A 15,768-nucleotide genomic window follows, 5' to 3' on the forward strand; every position below is an offset into this window, starting at 1 on the left:
TTTATGTGTCCCAAGCTCTAGGATATATGTCTTTTTAAAATCATGCAATTTATAACAACCGTAAGTAGAGAAATATAAAAGCCCATCAAAACTAGTATTAGCCTACGTTTTCTATTTCTTGCTATATTTCATAGGTGTTCTTGCTACAAAGAGTAATTCGTTTAAAAAATGAGTCAACTTCCTAAATTAAATAGAAAATGCCTCAATGTATTTTATCCTAAAAACAAATTTATTTTCTAAAAATCTCCATTAAATGCCACTAGATTTGTTCTAAATGGTATGAATTTTATAGCAATATTCAGTAAGTTTTACTCGTTTCAAAGTTTTCTTTTTCTTAGAAAGTTTTAAATCACATTACACAGAAAAGTTTCTATCCTCAGTACCTCAATAACCATTTTAGAATTAGAGAGATGAGGATTAATAAATTAGTGTTTGATGTTTTTGTGATTTCTAAATATAATTGCAAGGAAATGGTACCAAAGTTTTAAATTATTCTTAGATTTTTGGAATCTTTGAAATCACCTTGATTTCTGAAAAATGTTATGTAAACAATATAATTTATATTCCAGTCACACTGCTTTCTAGAACTACTCACTTAGGTTAGGAAATTTTTAAGTCAATACCCGAGCAAGTATTCCAATTGAATTTTATTGTACTCCTAAAGAGAAAATATCTAGAAAATTACTGCAAATGTTACTAACCTTTAGAATTATCTGTATATTTATGGAAGATTATTTGATTTGAATGTGTATCAATATCCACCAGAAAAGAAGTTTTGAACTCACACTTGGTGTCATAGTCTCTGTTTTAATGACTTTTTTTTTCTGAATATAATTTCCAGCAATCTTTGTATCTACAGACTGAGTCAATTTACTTGGTAGCTTTTGATCAATTCTGGTTATAATGACGAGACCCACTCTCAGTGTTGATTGTTTAATTATTTTTTTAGGAACTATGGAGTTCCTTTGTCTCCTTTGTTCAAATCTGCTATTTGCATCTGAAATTGTGTGATAAAGACAATAAATATTTCCAAAAATGTAACTGTTTGATCTAATCTGCATATGCTTATTTGTATAAGAAAGATAATTGAAAATTGACCTCATGTGGATGCTCAGTAATGTGTTACTTTGTTTTTTTTTTCTTTTTCTTCTGTGGCTTTTTTTTCTTTAAAGAAAATGATGGGGGTGATTGAACATAGTGACATCTTTCTGTACCAGCTCCATGAAATAGCGTGTGGGGATTACTGCCCTGGGTTAGTTTTGGCCAAGCCCCATGGTTTTATTTGGACTTTTTCATGATAACAATGACAATGTCACCATCCTTTATCTCTACCATTGGTGACAATAACCATACTATCATGCTGCTTTATGAGGCAATAACTTGGTTTCCTCATTTATCCACTCAGGAACGAGATTATTACCTCATAAAACAGTGTGATTGTACAATTATCAATTAAATCCTAGCTTGTTGAGACTCTTCAAAAAAAAAAAAAATCCCTTTTCCTAGTAGTGGCTGGCAGGAATTCTCTCTGTCTGAATTCATGGAACTTTGACTGCCAAGATTACGTTTCTCACGCTGATTATCTGTTATCTGACTTTCGTGGTTTTTGTTGTTTGCCTTGAAGGTGTTGGACACTGCAAAATCCCAAGAACTGTATTATGTTGTAAAAGGACTAAAACCTTACAGGATTTACAACTTTACTATTTCTCTCTGCAATTCAATTGGTTGTGTCACCAGTGCTCCGGGAGCAGGACGGACATTAGCAGCAGGTAAGCCAGTTTTAATGGCCATGAAAAATATACGGTGTATTTATAAACAAACATCTACCAAGCTCACTGCCTTCTCTAGTTTGGATTTGATCTTTGTCTTTTCTGCTTTCTCCTGCTCCCTCACGAACCCTGATGACTGCCTACCTTGACATTTTTAAAGAAAAAACTAAACAAGTTTAAGAGGCGCCTAGAAGCCCTGAATTGCAGCTATGTCATAATAAGAAATATAATTAGATGCAGAGTGACACCAGGGCGTGGCCGCCACCTGAGGTCCTAGCAGTGTCCTGACAATTCTGAGAAGTGTTCAGGAAGCTTCCTAGGAGGACTCAGGATAGTTCTACCCTCACTGTTAACTCTTTTTTTGGAGGGTTGGGCCCACCCACTCCTGTCCTATGGGGCTAAATGCTGGCACCTAGGAATTAATGGGTTGTCCTGGTGTTATATTTTGCTTTTATTGGACAGGCAGTAACATAATTTTTAAAAAAATTATTTTATTGAGGTCATATGGGCTTACAACATTGTGTAAATCTCAGGTGTACATTACTATATTTCAGTTTCTCTGGAGACTGCATTGTATTTAGACCAACAATCCAGTTTTTATTCATCGCCATACACTTGTGCCCGTTCATCCCTTTCACCTTGGCCCCACCCCATTCTCCTCTGGAACCACTAATCTGTTCTCTTTCTTTGTGTGTTTTATTGTGTATCTTCCACATATGAGTGAAATCATGTGGTATTTGTCTTTCTCTGTCTGACTTATTTCGTTTAGCATAATACCCTCAAGATCTATCCATGTTGTCACAAATGGCATAATTTTGTCATTTTTTATGGCTGAGTAGTATTCCACTGTGTGTGTGTGTGTGTGTGTGTGTGTGTGTGTCTGTGTGTGTCTGTGTGTGTCTGTGTATAACCACATCTTCTTTATCCATTCTTCCATTGACGGGCACTTGGGTTGCTTCCACATCTTGGGTATTATGAATAATGCTGCGATGAACACAGGGGTGCATAAATCTCTTTGATTGTTGATTTCTTATAATTTGTATAAATATCCAGTAGTGGAATAGCCAGGTCATATGGTATTTCTATGTCTAATGTTTTCCATACTGTCCGGTTTCTGCATCCTGTTTTCCATAGTGGCTGTACCAGTTTGCATTCCCACCAGCAGTGTGTGAGGGCTCCCTTCTCTCCACATCCTGTCCAACACTTGTTATTTCTTGTCTTCTTAATTACAGCCATTCTGTGAGGTGATATCTCTTTCTAGTTTTGATTTGCATTTCCTGGCAGTGGGGTAATTATTAATTCATTTATTATTAATAAGAAGCTCTTAAGTTTATAAAATTTAGGTAGAAGACTTATCAAGTATGGTTGTAGTAGGAGATGGTTTACATCAATTTTTCTTGCTTCACTTAGAACAAAATAGGTTCATACAAACTTGATTACATGCATCACTAACACCTATATAACTCAATTACTCTGCTTTTAGTACATATATATATATTTTTGAGGAAGATTAGCCCTGAGCTAACATCCACTGCCAATCTTCCTCTTTTTGCTGAGGAAGATTGGCCCTGAGCTAACACTCATGCCCATCTTCCTCTATTTCGTGTGTGACGCCTGCCACAGCATGGCTTGACAAGCGGTGTGTAGGTGTGCACCTGGGATTAGAACTGGCAAACCCCGGGCCGCCAAAGCAGACGGCACGAACTTAACTGCTGCACCATTGGGCTGGCCCCTGCTTTTAGTATATTTTCAAATCAGTTTTTCTGTCTGCGATCCAATAAGATTTAGTTTTTTGGTGTGCTTTAAGGAAATTTCCTTAAGGTTAAGGGACTCCTAGATGAACGATGGATATCGTATGAATATATTTAGCTATAAAAATTTTCCCTAGATCTTATCTTAACTGTCTTCAGGTCCAATTCTATAGTTTTGTTTTGTTTTAGTTTAGTCCAATTCTATAGTTTTGTTTGGCTCAAATTATCTCATCAAGTAGTATTGTTTCTTAAAATTTTCCAACAATGAGAATGATTCCCAAATTCTAAGAAACTGTTTTATTAGCTCTATGACTGAACTCTGTATTTTTCTATATTTAATCTCTATATATTTCATATATATGCATACATTTATGAAGTACCTAGATTGTACAAAATATCATTCTCCTATAAGACTGTCTATTTATTTTTGTATACTCTGTTATTAGAGGGTTTCTGAATATGTATAACAGAGAAAGGCTCCCTGTCTCCTTTGGGAAAAATGACACAATTTGGGACTAGAGAACAAAAATTAAAAAAGGACTCAGCCTTTCAGGCTAGAGAAAGTGAAAACAGAAACAGCACAAGCTAAAGATTGGCCTGAAGTATAGTAGAGGATAGAGGACTCCCAGCCATGAGGCTGAGCAGAACTAAAATCATGGCTTCACAGGGTTATAAAACACTTACAAGTCATCTAGGGTGACTCTCTAACCAATGATAATATGTTCTCAGTAACATTCCTCCCAAGTGTTTGTCAAACCAAGGTTTGATATTTGTATTTATTTATTTTATTTTTGCATGTGTGTGAGGAAGATTGGCTCTGAGTTAATATCTGTTGCCCATCTTCCTCTTTTTGCTTGAGGAAGATTGTCGCTGAGCTAACATCTATGCCAGTCTTCCTCTATTTTATGTGGGATGCCACCACAGCATGGCTTAATGAGCAGAGCTAGGTCCACGCCTGGGATCTGAACCTGCAAACCCTGGGCCACTGAAGCAGACCATATGAACTTAACCGCTATGCCACTGTGCCGGCCCCTGTGTTTGATATCTTTAGTGGCAGGGGAAATACTACCTCTTGGGGAAATCCATATTGTGCATAGAGACCTCTTTTAAAAGGTGACTGCTTATGTTGATCCAAAATATCTCCCTTTGGCTTCCAGTCGACAGTCTCACCTACTCCCTTGGGGGCCGTCCTCAGTCTGATTCATCTTCCTCATGACGTCACTTCCAATCCCATTTTCAGTAAAAATACCCCCAACCAACTCTTCTCTCCTTCAGGCTGCATACCACAGCACCTCCACCTGCACCTCGCATACATAGTTTCTAGCATTGTTCCTACAGACACTCTCCTCCAGATGAGATCTAGTCTATCTTTTCATAGACGCAAACAAACTAAAGGAAGACATGCCTGTCCCCAAAGATAGAAGGATCCTGGTGATGGGAAGAGAAAAGCAGGAAAATGTCTATAAAACAGAATCCTCACTGCTCAACGTGCCAGTGATAACATCTGTGCTAACGTCATCCTCCTGGGTTGCAGCAAGAAGTTTCTGTGGCGTGGAAGACAATGCACCTGAGTGTTCTGTGCAGCTCTCATTTTAGTCACTGGTGAAAAGACTTAAGCCACTCCTGGCCACTGGAAGAGTAATGGGTTAAAACTAGTCTTCTGAATTCTCTCTCTGACTCTTTATCCTTGAAAAATAGAATTTGGAAACAACTTATATTCTCTGAAAGCCATGAGATGTGCAAATTAATTGACTTTTAAAAATGAAAACTTATTCATATATTTAGGGAAAAAATGATAAGCCAGAAGGCCAGGGCCTAAATTTGGCCTCTGCCACCTACTTGCTGGGTGACCTTCAGTAAATTATGTTACTTTTGTGCCTTCATTTTCCAATTTATAAATAAGAATAACAGAGGCCGGCCCTGTGGCTGAGTGGTTAAGTTCATGTGCTCTGCTTTGGTGGCCCAGGGTTCGCCAGTTCAGATCCTGGGCTCGGACCTAGCACGGCTCATCAGGCCATGCTGAAGCAGCATCCCACATAGCACAACCAGTAGGACCTACAACTAGAATATACAACTAGGTACTGGGGGGCTTTGGGGAGAAGAAGAAGAAGAAAAAGAAGAAGATTGGCAACAGATGTTAGCTCAGGCGCCAATCTTTAAAAAAAGAAAAAAAGAAGAATCTATTTTATAGGGTTCTTATGAGGTTTAATAAACGTTAGCATATATTAATTATTTAAAGCAGTACCAAGCAAAGAGTAAATCTTCAATATAAATTATTTTTATCATGATTATTTTCATAATTTTTATGTGATACTTTTATCAGTCACAATGTAAATGTTATAGAATTTCTAACGTTATCAAAATCATGAAGTTTATTTTACAACTGTGGTTCCATAACATCTTTATAACATACTTGTAACAACAGAGAGCCCTAAAACTAAGGATTATAATGCAAAAATAAACTGGAGGAAGGCTAAAATCTAAAAGCATGATTTTTCAGTTCTGTGAGGAGTATGTCATTCAGAATTATGATATGCATTTTCAAGTTTTGCTCAAAAACTACAAATTTCAAATTTGGTGTTTGCAATATGGAGTTAATAATGAGCCGTAACCATATCATTACTGTATTTTATTGTGAAGGCTCAATTCTTTAAGCATCTCTTAAGGACTTACTATTTAAACCATGTGGGGGATTCAAAGATAATCCTTTCAAAGATACCTTAATGGTGTCTGCATTAAGACATTGACATATAATGAGTGGGATTAACATCATGGGGACATGTGAGAAAGGATAAAGGAAAGCTATGGGAACTAAAATATGCAATAGATAACTTTGATTTGGGAGATTGGGCAATTATCTCAGATTAAATGGTATTCAAGATGGACTGTAAAGGATTGGTAAAGATCTTTGCAGGTATTTACTGAACATATTCCGTGCTAGTCATTGCTTTAGTACTGGTCTTGTTCTAGTGACTAATGTGCTGAAAGCTGGGGTTTATGAAGATTTCTCTGGCAGTAGAGTATAGAATAGATGAGGAGACAGTGTGTAAATAGAGTCTGGTAGACTTTTCTAAGAGGTAATGAGGGAGTAAATCAGATAAATAGAAGCAAAGATTGAAAGAAGGGAATAGAGTGGGATCAAGGAAGAGAAATCGACAGGTTAAGAAGAGGCAAGAATTGAAGATGACAGTAAATATTGTAGACCATGGTGATGCCATGAAATATAATGGGAAAGATGAAGAAAGGGCATATGGGAGAAATAAACCCATGAGTTTAAGTTTGATCATTTGATAGAAGCACATCCATGACAATTATAACCAGCCAGCAGCAAAAAATGCAAACGTGGAGCTTAAGAATGACCAGATTTTGGGACCGGCCCCGTGGCTGAGTGGTTAAGTTCATGCGCTCTGCTTCGGTGGCCCAGGGATTCGCCAGTTCGAATCCTGGGCGTGGACATGGCACCGCTCATCAGGCCATGCTGAGGAGGCATCCCACGTGCCACAACTAGAAGGACCCACAACTAAAAATACACAACTATGTACTGGGGGACTTTGGGAGAAAAAGGAAAAATAAAATCTTTGGGAAAAAAAAAGAATAATGCTGATTTTGTAATCGTCTGCTTATAGATGTGAGTTAAAACTATGGATGATAGTGAATTAGTGAAGGCAGAAAAAACGCAAAATAAAATCCACATCTCAGTGAATACTTACATTCAGGGAGAAACGGGAAAGGAGGAGAGAAATTATCAGAGTTAGGAAAAGAACCTAGAGAGAGCAGTATCAGAAAAGTCAAGGGAAGAGAGAATTCTAGAAGGAGAATCTTGTCTGTAGCATCATACGCTGTAGGGAAAGCAAGAGAAATGTGAACTACAAGCAAGGTGGGGTCAAGGATGAGACTCTGGGAACAGTCTAACCAGCATGGTTGGAACAGAAGCTGGAATGTAAAGAACTGAGCAGTTGCAGGAGACGATGTAATGGTAAATTTAAAATGTGTGGTTCTTTGTTCTTTGCCAAAAATTTCCTTCTACCCAATTTCCATTCAAAAAAACATTAACTTTTGTTCTCATTTGAAATCCTTTCCTTTCTGAAGGAAAAGTTATTTTAGTGTTCTTCTGGGCAAATGTTTATTTCTTAATCCCCGTAATATATTTTGTCAGAACTCTCTGATTCTTCATCTGCCAAGTAGAGAATAAAGTCACTTATAGGACAAAAGTGTGGGAAAATCATTTTTACTTGCTGTTTGATTTATTTTAAAATACAGCTTTTTCAGGGGCGTTCAGATCACTGAGAATGGACATATTTGTTTTTATTGGAATGCAAAGAAAAGCCCAGCAATTATAGATCCAATATTCTGCTTGCTGCTTTTATTTTCAGTAGATGAATAAGTTTTTTTTAAAAAAAAATTTTAAGATTAAACATTTAGATATAACTCACAGATATTAAGTTGCAGAGATAAACAATGACTAGGTTGGTTCTTTTGAATGGTCAACAGGTTTGGCATAAGAAAGGAATATAAGTTGATCTGCAGCTTTATGATTCTTCCTGCTATTTCTTCTAGTAATAAAATTGCGATTTGGAGAGTATATGTTACTACAACAAATTCTAATGGATTTCTGAGAAATTTAACTCTTAAATCTAAATGTAGTTTGTATGAGTTCATTATCGGAGATTAAACAAGCCAGCGACCATTCAAAAACTTTGAAAAAGAGCACTGAAATTTAGAAGTAGTGTTCAACCTTTTTGAAGTACAGAATCACGAAAACGTTTCCTTCTTAAATCTCAGCCACAGAAATCAAAAAGATACTAATAAAGATCAGTTTCATTAAAAAGCTTGAGAATTATAATTTGCTCTCTTTTGTTTTAAATATTTTTCGATTAGAGACATGATTAGAATTGGTGTGTTTCATCCAGAATATATGTTGCATTGTCACTCTTTAGTTTTGTTTGTTTGTTTTTGCTGAGGAAGATTTGCCCTGAGCTGACATCCACTGTCAATGCTCCTCTTTCTTTGCTTGAGGAAGTTAGCCCTGAGCAAACATCTGTGCCAATCGTCCTCTACTGTTTTGTATGTGGGACACCTCCACAGCGTGGCTGGTGAGTGGAGTAGGTACACATCTGGGATCTGAACCCATGAACCTGAGCCGCCAAAGTGGAGCACATGGAACTTTAACCACTGAGCCATGGGGCCAGGCCCTGTCACTCTTTAGTTTCGAGGCCCATGACAATGATTTCAGGGAGGTATTCTCTCGGAAGCAGCTACATCTCTCCATAGTAAAATCTTGAAGCAGCATCATGGGTGGCTTTGGTATTGCTTCTGGGTGTATGTAATGAGCTGATGCACTCGGGCCTCTTAGACTTCTCATTATACTTTTCCTCAAGATTACCTTTTTAATCGAGGAAATTTGTGCATTTCCACCCTTTGCCAATTAAGTACAATTTAAACCATTCTTAAGCGAAATTCCTTTTTGAGATCCATTCCTTTAGGAACAATGGGCTATTTCCTTTGCCTGTCATAAGTTGACCTCTACACTACCAGCTTAGAAGTGCCCATCTCGCATTAAGCAAGTAATTAGTGGTGCATTAAGGTATTTTTCTGTGTCCAAAGTAAAATGTATAGGCCGTTTGCTGCTGAGTTGAAAACACACATTGTTTTGCATGCAGGTACATAAGTCTTTTCACTGTGGATAGGACCCAGAGTGATTAAACAAGCATTCTTAATATGTTAATTTATAATTTTAATTATAACAATCTTGTATATATAGTCATTAGTGAATACTAATATAAATATTTTTCTATCTTTTTATTCATAATGCATAAACCAATCATCCAGTTACTTCTCTGAGGTTGCCTGTTTTTGCTTCATAATACAATCTTTGTTCTTAGTTATGAATGCATTTTGTTCGTTCCTGTCTTGAATAATCCCTCATTAAGCTAGTCACTTTCTGCTCCACGCTAAAAAGGAAAAATTATCATGCAAATGTGGCATGCCATATTAAAAAGCACATTACAAACACTTTTGTTGCTGTCCTTCAATTAGTTTCCCTTCTTTGAATTTAATTCCATTTGTTGTTAAACTCCCGACTTGACGTATGGACTCATGAATCTGAGGCTGCTGCCAAGAAAGTGGGGGGAAAAAAATCAAAGCTTCTTCGAAGAGCTGCAGAGGCGAGCTGAAATGAATTTGCTTCACCTTTGACAAGAACACTTGAAGAGCACTGGAATCCTCTGATGATTCAACTTAGCTAATTATCCAATTATTTATTTCAGGAATAAAGGCCCTGTTCTACAATTAGAGAAGTGTAAAGCAATCTGAGACATTTTCTAATGACAGATGACATAAGCGACTTCGAAGATAAACATTATCTGTGCAAACTTGTCTCCCCAAGTATTTTCAGCCAACCCTTCTTGGGTCTCAGCATCAGTGAAATCCTGAATACGCTGAAGGGGTTTTTTGGTTTGTTTGCTTTGCTCTTTCAACAACAGAAATTATTTCACGCTTTTAACCAACATGTCAAATTTCCGTGGCTCTTCAGCAATGTTTAAGTTGTATTTCTCTTGATTAAAAGCTTTTGGTTCAAAGCAATACTTTTTAATTGCCTAATGATATAAGTCAGTTCTTAGGAAAGAACCGCACATTTAGGAGTTCATTTGCAATATAACTGAAAAATTCATTGCATGGCAGTAAAACAATTTACTGTTAATTACAAGGAGAAGAATTTGCTGTAGCATGCTCACAGATTGCCATGAATCATACAGCACTCCTAGAGATTTATAACAGATGTGTAAGTGGGATGAATTAGCAGGGTTTAATAACAGAGACACAAATCATGCAGACTTCAAGGAGCTTTAATTGATATACTAGAATGTGACGGGCATGAATCACTCAGCCATTCAACAGCACTGTAACATATGGTCAGCACAATATGCTGCATCTTAAATCGGTCGGTGAGTCGCTGGTTGTCCCATATGGTGGAAGCAATATATTTTTCATGATTAAAAAAAAATACATCCATTTTTTAAAGAAATATGATTGCAAAGCATGTTTGTTATTGAACAGTCACCTGAATGCCAAACTGGGTGTTTTTTATGATTTTTTTTTTAACATGGCAGCTTCCCAAAATAAATAGCGACGACTACTTGTACTACCAGATCGCTGGAGGCGTTATGAGAACCAAATTGGTGCTGTTGGCACACTTGATCCACAGCAAAGCCTCATAGAAGAGCGTGGCTGAGCATAGCTGATATTGTCAGGGAAATCCTTCAGAGTGGGGAGAAACAAAATAAGGAATGATGTCACTTTCAGAGAAGTTCGGGAATGCAAATAGAATAAAAGGCTTTGAATGGGAGACCTTTACTTAGCAGGTCAGAGAAGTGGCTATGATCATACCTAATGTAACAATCAGATGCAACATTTTATACTAATCTCTTAGTTAAATGTTCAGTCCTTCTGGAACATTCTAAAAGAAATCCTGGCAGACCATCACATAGATGGTAGTACCAATTCCATGTCATTCTTGAAGAATCATGGCAGTTTATGGAAACAGGTATCCTGGTGCAGCCCAGTAAATGGTAGCGTGCAAAAATCTTTTTTATTCAAACTAAGATCTGGCAGCTTCCAGCAAAGCTTTTGCAGCCTTAGTAAATCTGACAGACTTGAAAAAGGAATATTGCAGCCTTAGAGCTGTGGCTGCCAGAATTTAATGTCAACAATTAAAATTTATTTTGATCCTTACCTACTGTTTATTACTGTTTGTATACACAACAGACCTTACTAATACAGAGATGCACTATTAGATGGCATTACCATCTGTTCACAGTGAAACGCTGGCATCTGTCTTAGATGCTAAAACTAAAATGATATTATTTCTAACAAAACAAAATTAACTGCTTTTTACTCACCAACTTTAATTTTGAATGTGTGGATGCGCCCAAGGAAAAGCCTTGTTGATAAAATATGTAATGACCTCTGTCGCCAGGTCTGCATTTAGATTTGTGACTTTAGTGGGGCTTCTATCGGCCTTATTGGCATGGGAATTCACACTTTTTAAAACACTGTTTTGACTTTATAATGTATTAACTATAGTAAGTCATTAAAACAACACAAGATATGTAAAAATGGACTGAATCAGAGAGACTACAGTAGGCAAAATATTTTGATAGGTGTGCCCAAAATAAGTACAAGGATAGAAATTAAATAGACAAAAATTCATCTGAATAAAGTTGCCATAGGTCCCACAGTAACACCTTTAGGAAAATATAAACTGTATTTTCTTTGTTAGACTAATTTTTTTTTTCCTTTGGTGAGGAAGATTGGCCCTGAGCTAAAGTCTGTCACCAATCTTCCTCTTTTTGCTTGAGGAAGATTGGCCCTGAGCTAACATCTGTGCCAATCTTCCTCTATTTTATATGTGGGATGCCACCACAGCATGGCCTGATGAGCGGTGCTATGTCTGCAACCTGTATCCAAACCCGGGAACCGCCGGCCACGGAGGCAGAACATGTGAACTTAACCACTTTGCCACCAGACCGGCCTCAACTAGACTATTTTTAATTTTCTCCTACACTGCCATATATAAAAGATTTATACTCAGGCCCCTTTCCTTGTTTTTAAGCCTAAGTATCCTATTTAAAAAGGGCTCTAGCTTTTTGACGTTAAGAGAATTTGGAGTATCAAGGACAATGGCAGTTTCCACACTGATGTTGGATCCATGATGCTACTTTCTGAGAAGCCAGACTTCAATTCCATATATCACAAAATAATACATTGTGTCGCACCAGCATTTAGTGCATGTACACAGTGCATTAACCGTAACTGTAGTACATTTATTTGTGCTAGAAGAGACTTGAAAATGATTAAAAAATCAATACTTTGCTGTCTGAGAAGCAAGTGTTACGATGCATTTAAGTAGTTAATTGCATAAGCCCCATAAAAGCTTCAAGTTTGGCTAGCAAGGATGCCGTAATTACAGTCCAAGCACCTACCTTTTATTCATGGTGGACTCTAGAGAATGGTGCGTGCTGTTATCATTACTGCTGGATGTGCAGTTCCAAAATCGTGGGTCCTCTTGTCTCTTCACATGCAGGATGCTTGTGATGTGCCGGTTATTGATCACCTGAATGACATCTGGTTAAGGGAGTGTTCATTCCCCAAGGAGGTGATGCCCTTTAAATTCTCTAAAAGCAATGCTTTCTGGCCTTTCATTGTATCGTAGAACACATTGAAAACTCATAATATTTATATGCCATACTGGGGTAAAGAAACAAGCTGATAAGCTAGCTGGCTTCCTGGAGAGCTAAGGGGATCCAAATGTCCGATACCCCTTCACAGTTTACTAACTGAGAAGTTTACTAACTGTTTGAAAATATTCTATCGTAGAATTTTGAAACTAGAAGAGATCCTAGACATAATCGGGTCTGTGATGCTCTTCAACAAATGAGGTACTGAAGAACTGAGAGACCAAATGGTGGATTAGCCAGTGTTCCATAACCAGGGACCTCAAGAGTCAGTCTAGAACCCGAGTTTTCTCCTTTCCAGATCAGTTCCCCTACACATCTTTCTTGAAGGAGACTATAAACAAGGAAGGAAATGGAAACATAGATTTTGTTCTTTTTTCCCCAGTCAGAGAGTAGATAGTCAACAAGGCAACTTTGAGTGATCTCAGTGTCCTCTTCTGGACACTGGTTGGACAGCAGTCTCCGTAGGGCTGTTGCCAACTGGGAAATGCGGCTTCATGACCTGGATTTTTTGTTTGAGTCCTGGTCTTAGTGTCCTTTCCCACATGTTTTGGCTTAGTATTTCCTGTGACAGTTTTGCATCCCTGAGACAAGGTGCATGAAGAGGTCTTACGTTAGCCTGCCCCCTACACACCCCTGAAATATGGAAAGGCTATCATTCCAGAATTCCTGTCTTCATAATAGACAGTTGGTGATGTCTTAACGTATCGACACAGCCATGCAGTCTTCACAGACAACAAACTCTTCCTTGAAAACAAAAAAGAGATTCCATTTTAAAGACCTATCTGCAGGAGCTTCTTTTCTTTTCCTGCGATGCTCAAACTCCACACTACATAAATTTTGCAAGTGTAAATTTATGCATTACGATATGCTATTAATCAGATTATAAAGTAAGAAATGCTGCATAAAGATGAATATATATTATCAGAGCATTTTAGAAAAGAATACTTATAAATAGAAGAGCTGGACCAGAAATTGGATTACAGTGCTGTTGCAGAAAATAGAAGAACTTTGTAATTTTATTCCAAGTGGAAACAGACTTTGTGTGTTCTTATTCTTTGAAACGATGGATATTTAAAGATCTACTTTATACTTTACATTTCTAAAAGGATTTTCTATGTAAATACAGATGGATGTTGCATGTGGATGAATTGTACCCTTTTATAATAAGTAATTTGAAAGATGTGTTATTGGCTAGTAATAGTGCATCGTATTTGTACAGAAATTTGTTTTTTAAAACATAACCAATTACACATATTGTTTCTAAAAGCAGTTATTGTCAAAATGTTCCACTGAAAATTTATCTTCATGTTGTAGACGGGAAAAATGAGGTAAATATAAGTTTTAAGTGATTTTCCTAAACTCATGTAGAAATGGCAATTAAAAAGTGAAATATAATTTCTACAATTCTGCAGAGTCCTTTGCACTATTCTATGTTGTCTCTTAATTTACTGTCTTATGGTTAAGAAACTTATACCTATAATTCATTCATTTTGATAATCTGACATATAATCTTTTATTCTCCCATCTCTCAACAATTCTGTGTTTGCGTGCACGTGTTTAATAGTCCAGGGGCATCTGTTTTTCTTCTCATCATTCTACGTATGTGTCTGTGTGGATGCGTGTGTGTGGCCAGCCTAGTTTAATTGATTGAAAATTCCCCTCTGGTCTTAGAGGAACTCTGAAAGGGAATGACTCAGTAGGGTGCTCACCCTTTCAAACACGCTGGGTTGACCCCTCCAAGGAAAACTACAACATCCCAACTGGAAGGTTATTTCATTGTTTGTAGGCAAGAGTTAAAAAAAAATATACTCCATTTCACCTCATTCTCTGGAATTGACTTGCCAAGAATAGTCTAACTGGTTGGTGGAATAAGACCCTTGTGAACCGAGGAGAAGTGCTCTGCTGCTTGTTAGAGTTTAAATAATCAACATTCATTTTAGTAGATTCTCAATGCAAGAGTGCCCTTATTGATTATAATCATTTTGCCAAATTTAAAAAAGCATGTCCTCTCACTTTTAGGGGATAGTAAAACAAAACAAGAACAAAAAATCTCTACCGAGTTGCTGGAATGCCTTTTGTTTTGCTTGACTCTAAATTTATATTCCTGATGAAAAAGTGATTTTGGATCACGCTATCAATGGAAAAAGCCTTCTGAATACTATCGTGGTACGAAGCTTCATCATTATCCCGGTCCAGCTGGGTGGTCGGAATAAAGTAAAAGCAGATCAGATGTCAACCAAATGAGACCTTGAGGAAGAGGCTGCTTTTAAATAAGAATGCAACTCTTCAATTTAAGAGTACGGGAGGTTTAGTCATGATTCTCTAAATATTTATTTAAAATGGAAATCTTATTCTCAACACATCAAATATGCGTAATTTGTGATTCTCTAAATCTTTGCTCTCCAATATGGTAGAGATATATTTGGCTATTTAAATTTAAAATAAAATTAGTTAAAATTAAACAAAATTTAAAATTCCATTCCTCAGTCTCACTAGCCACATTTCAAGTTCTCAATAGTCACATGTGGCTGGTGGCTACCATATTAGAGGGTATAGATCTGGAACATTTTGATATTAGAAAAAGTTCTATTGGCTAGCACTAGAATAGACGGTATTTTCCAAACTGAAAAGTTCTGGTCCTCGTGTCCCAGAACACCAGGGAATCTCAAGTGGAAAACAGAAAACATAACAGAAGAGCTCAAAAATTCCTTTTTTGTGCTCGTAGGTAGCAAACTTTAGACAATGAAAAATGCTGTAATTAATCCTCCATTGCTTGCCAGAGCCCAGGACTCAAAAATCTTTGACAGCCCTCCTCCAGTTAAGCTCATAGCCAATAATGACCTGCTGAAATTTTAATACAAAGATGAAACTCCAAACTCCAAAGAGAAACTTAGTGGGATAAGAAATTTCTGGATGGCTTAGCTTTCTATTTTGTTTTGGGTTATTTTGAAGACAGATCATAGCTCGTAGAATAAAATCTTTGAGAACCCACCATTTAGCTAATTTTGGGCA

General features: G+C 37.1%; 1 protein-coding gene across 1 annotated transcript in view; it reads left to right on the forward strand.

Annotated features, from left to right (window-relative positions):
• USH2A (usherin) overlaps nucleotides 1–15,768 on the forward strand; it is a 746,622-nt gene that overhangs the window by 230,500 nt on the left and 500,354 nt on the right. Inside the window, exon 20 of the mRNA XM_070602521.1 lies at nucleotides 1,625–1,769. Coding sequence (XP_070458622.1) covers nucleotides 1,625–1,769 — 145 coding nt within the window. The remainder of the gene's footprint in view (nucleotides 1–1,624; nucleotides 1,770–15,768) is intronic.

Source organism: Equus przewalskii, chromosome 31 (assembly GCF_037783145.1).
Source record: "Equus przewalskii isolate Varuska chromosome 31, EquPr2, whole genome shotgun sequence".
NCBI classification, from domain to species: Eukaryota; Metazoa; Chordata; class Mammalia; order Perissodactyla; family Equidae; genus Equus; species Equus przewalskii.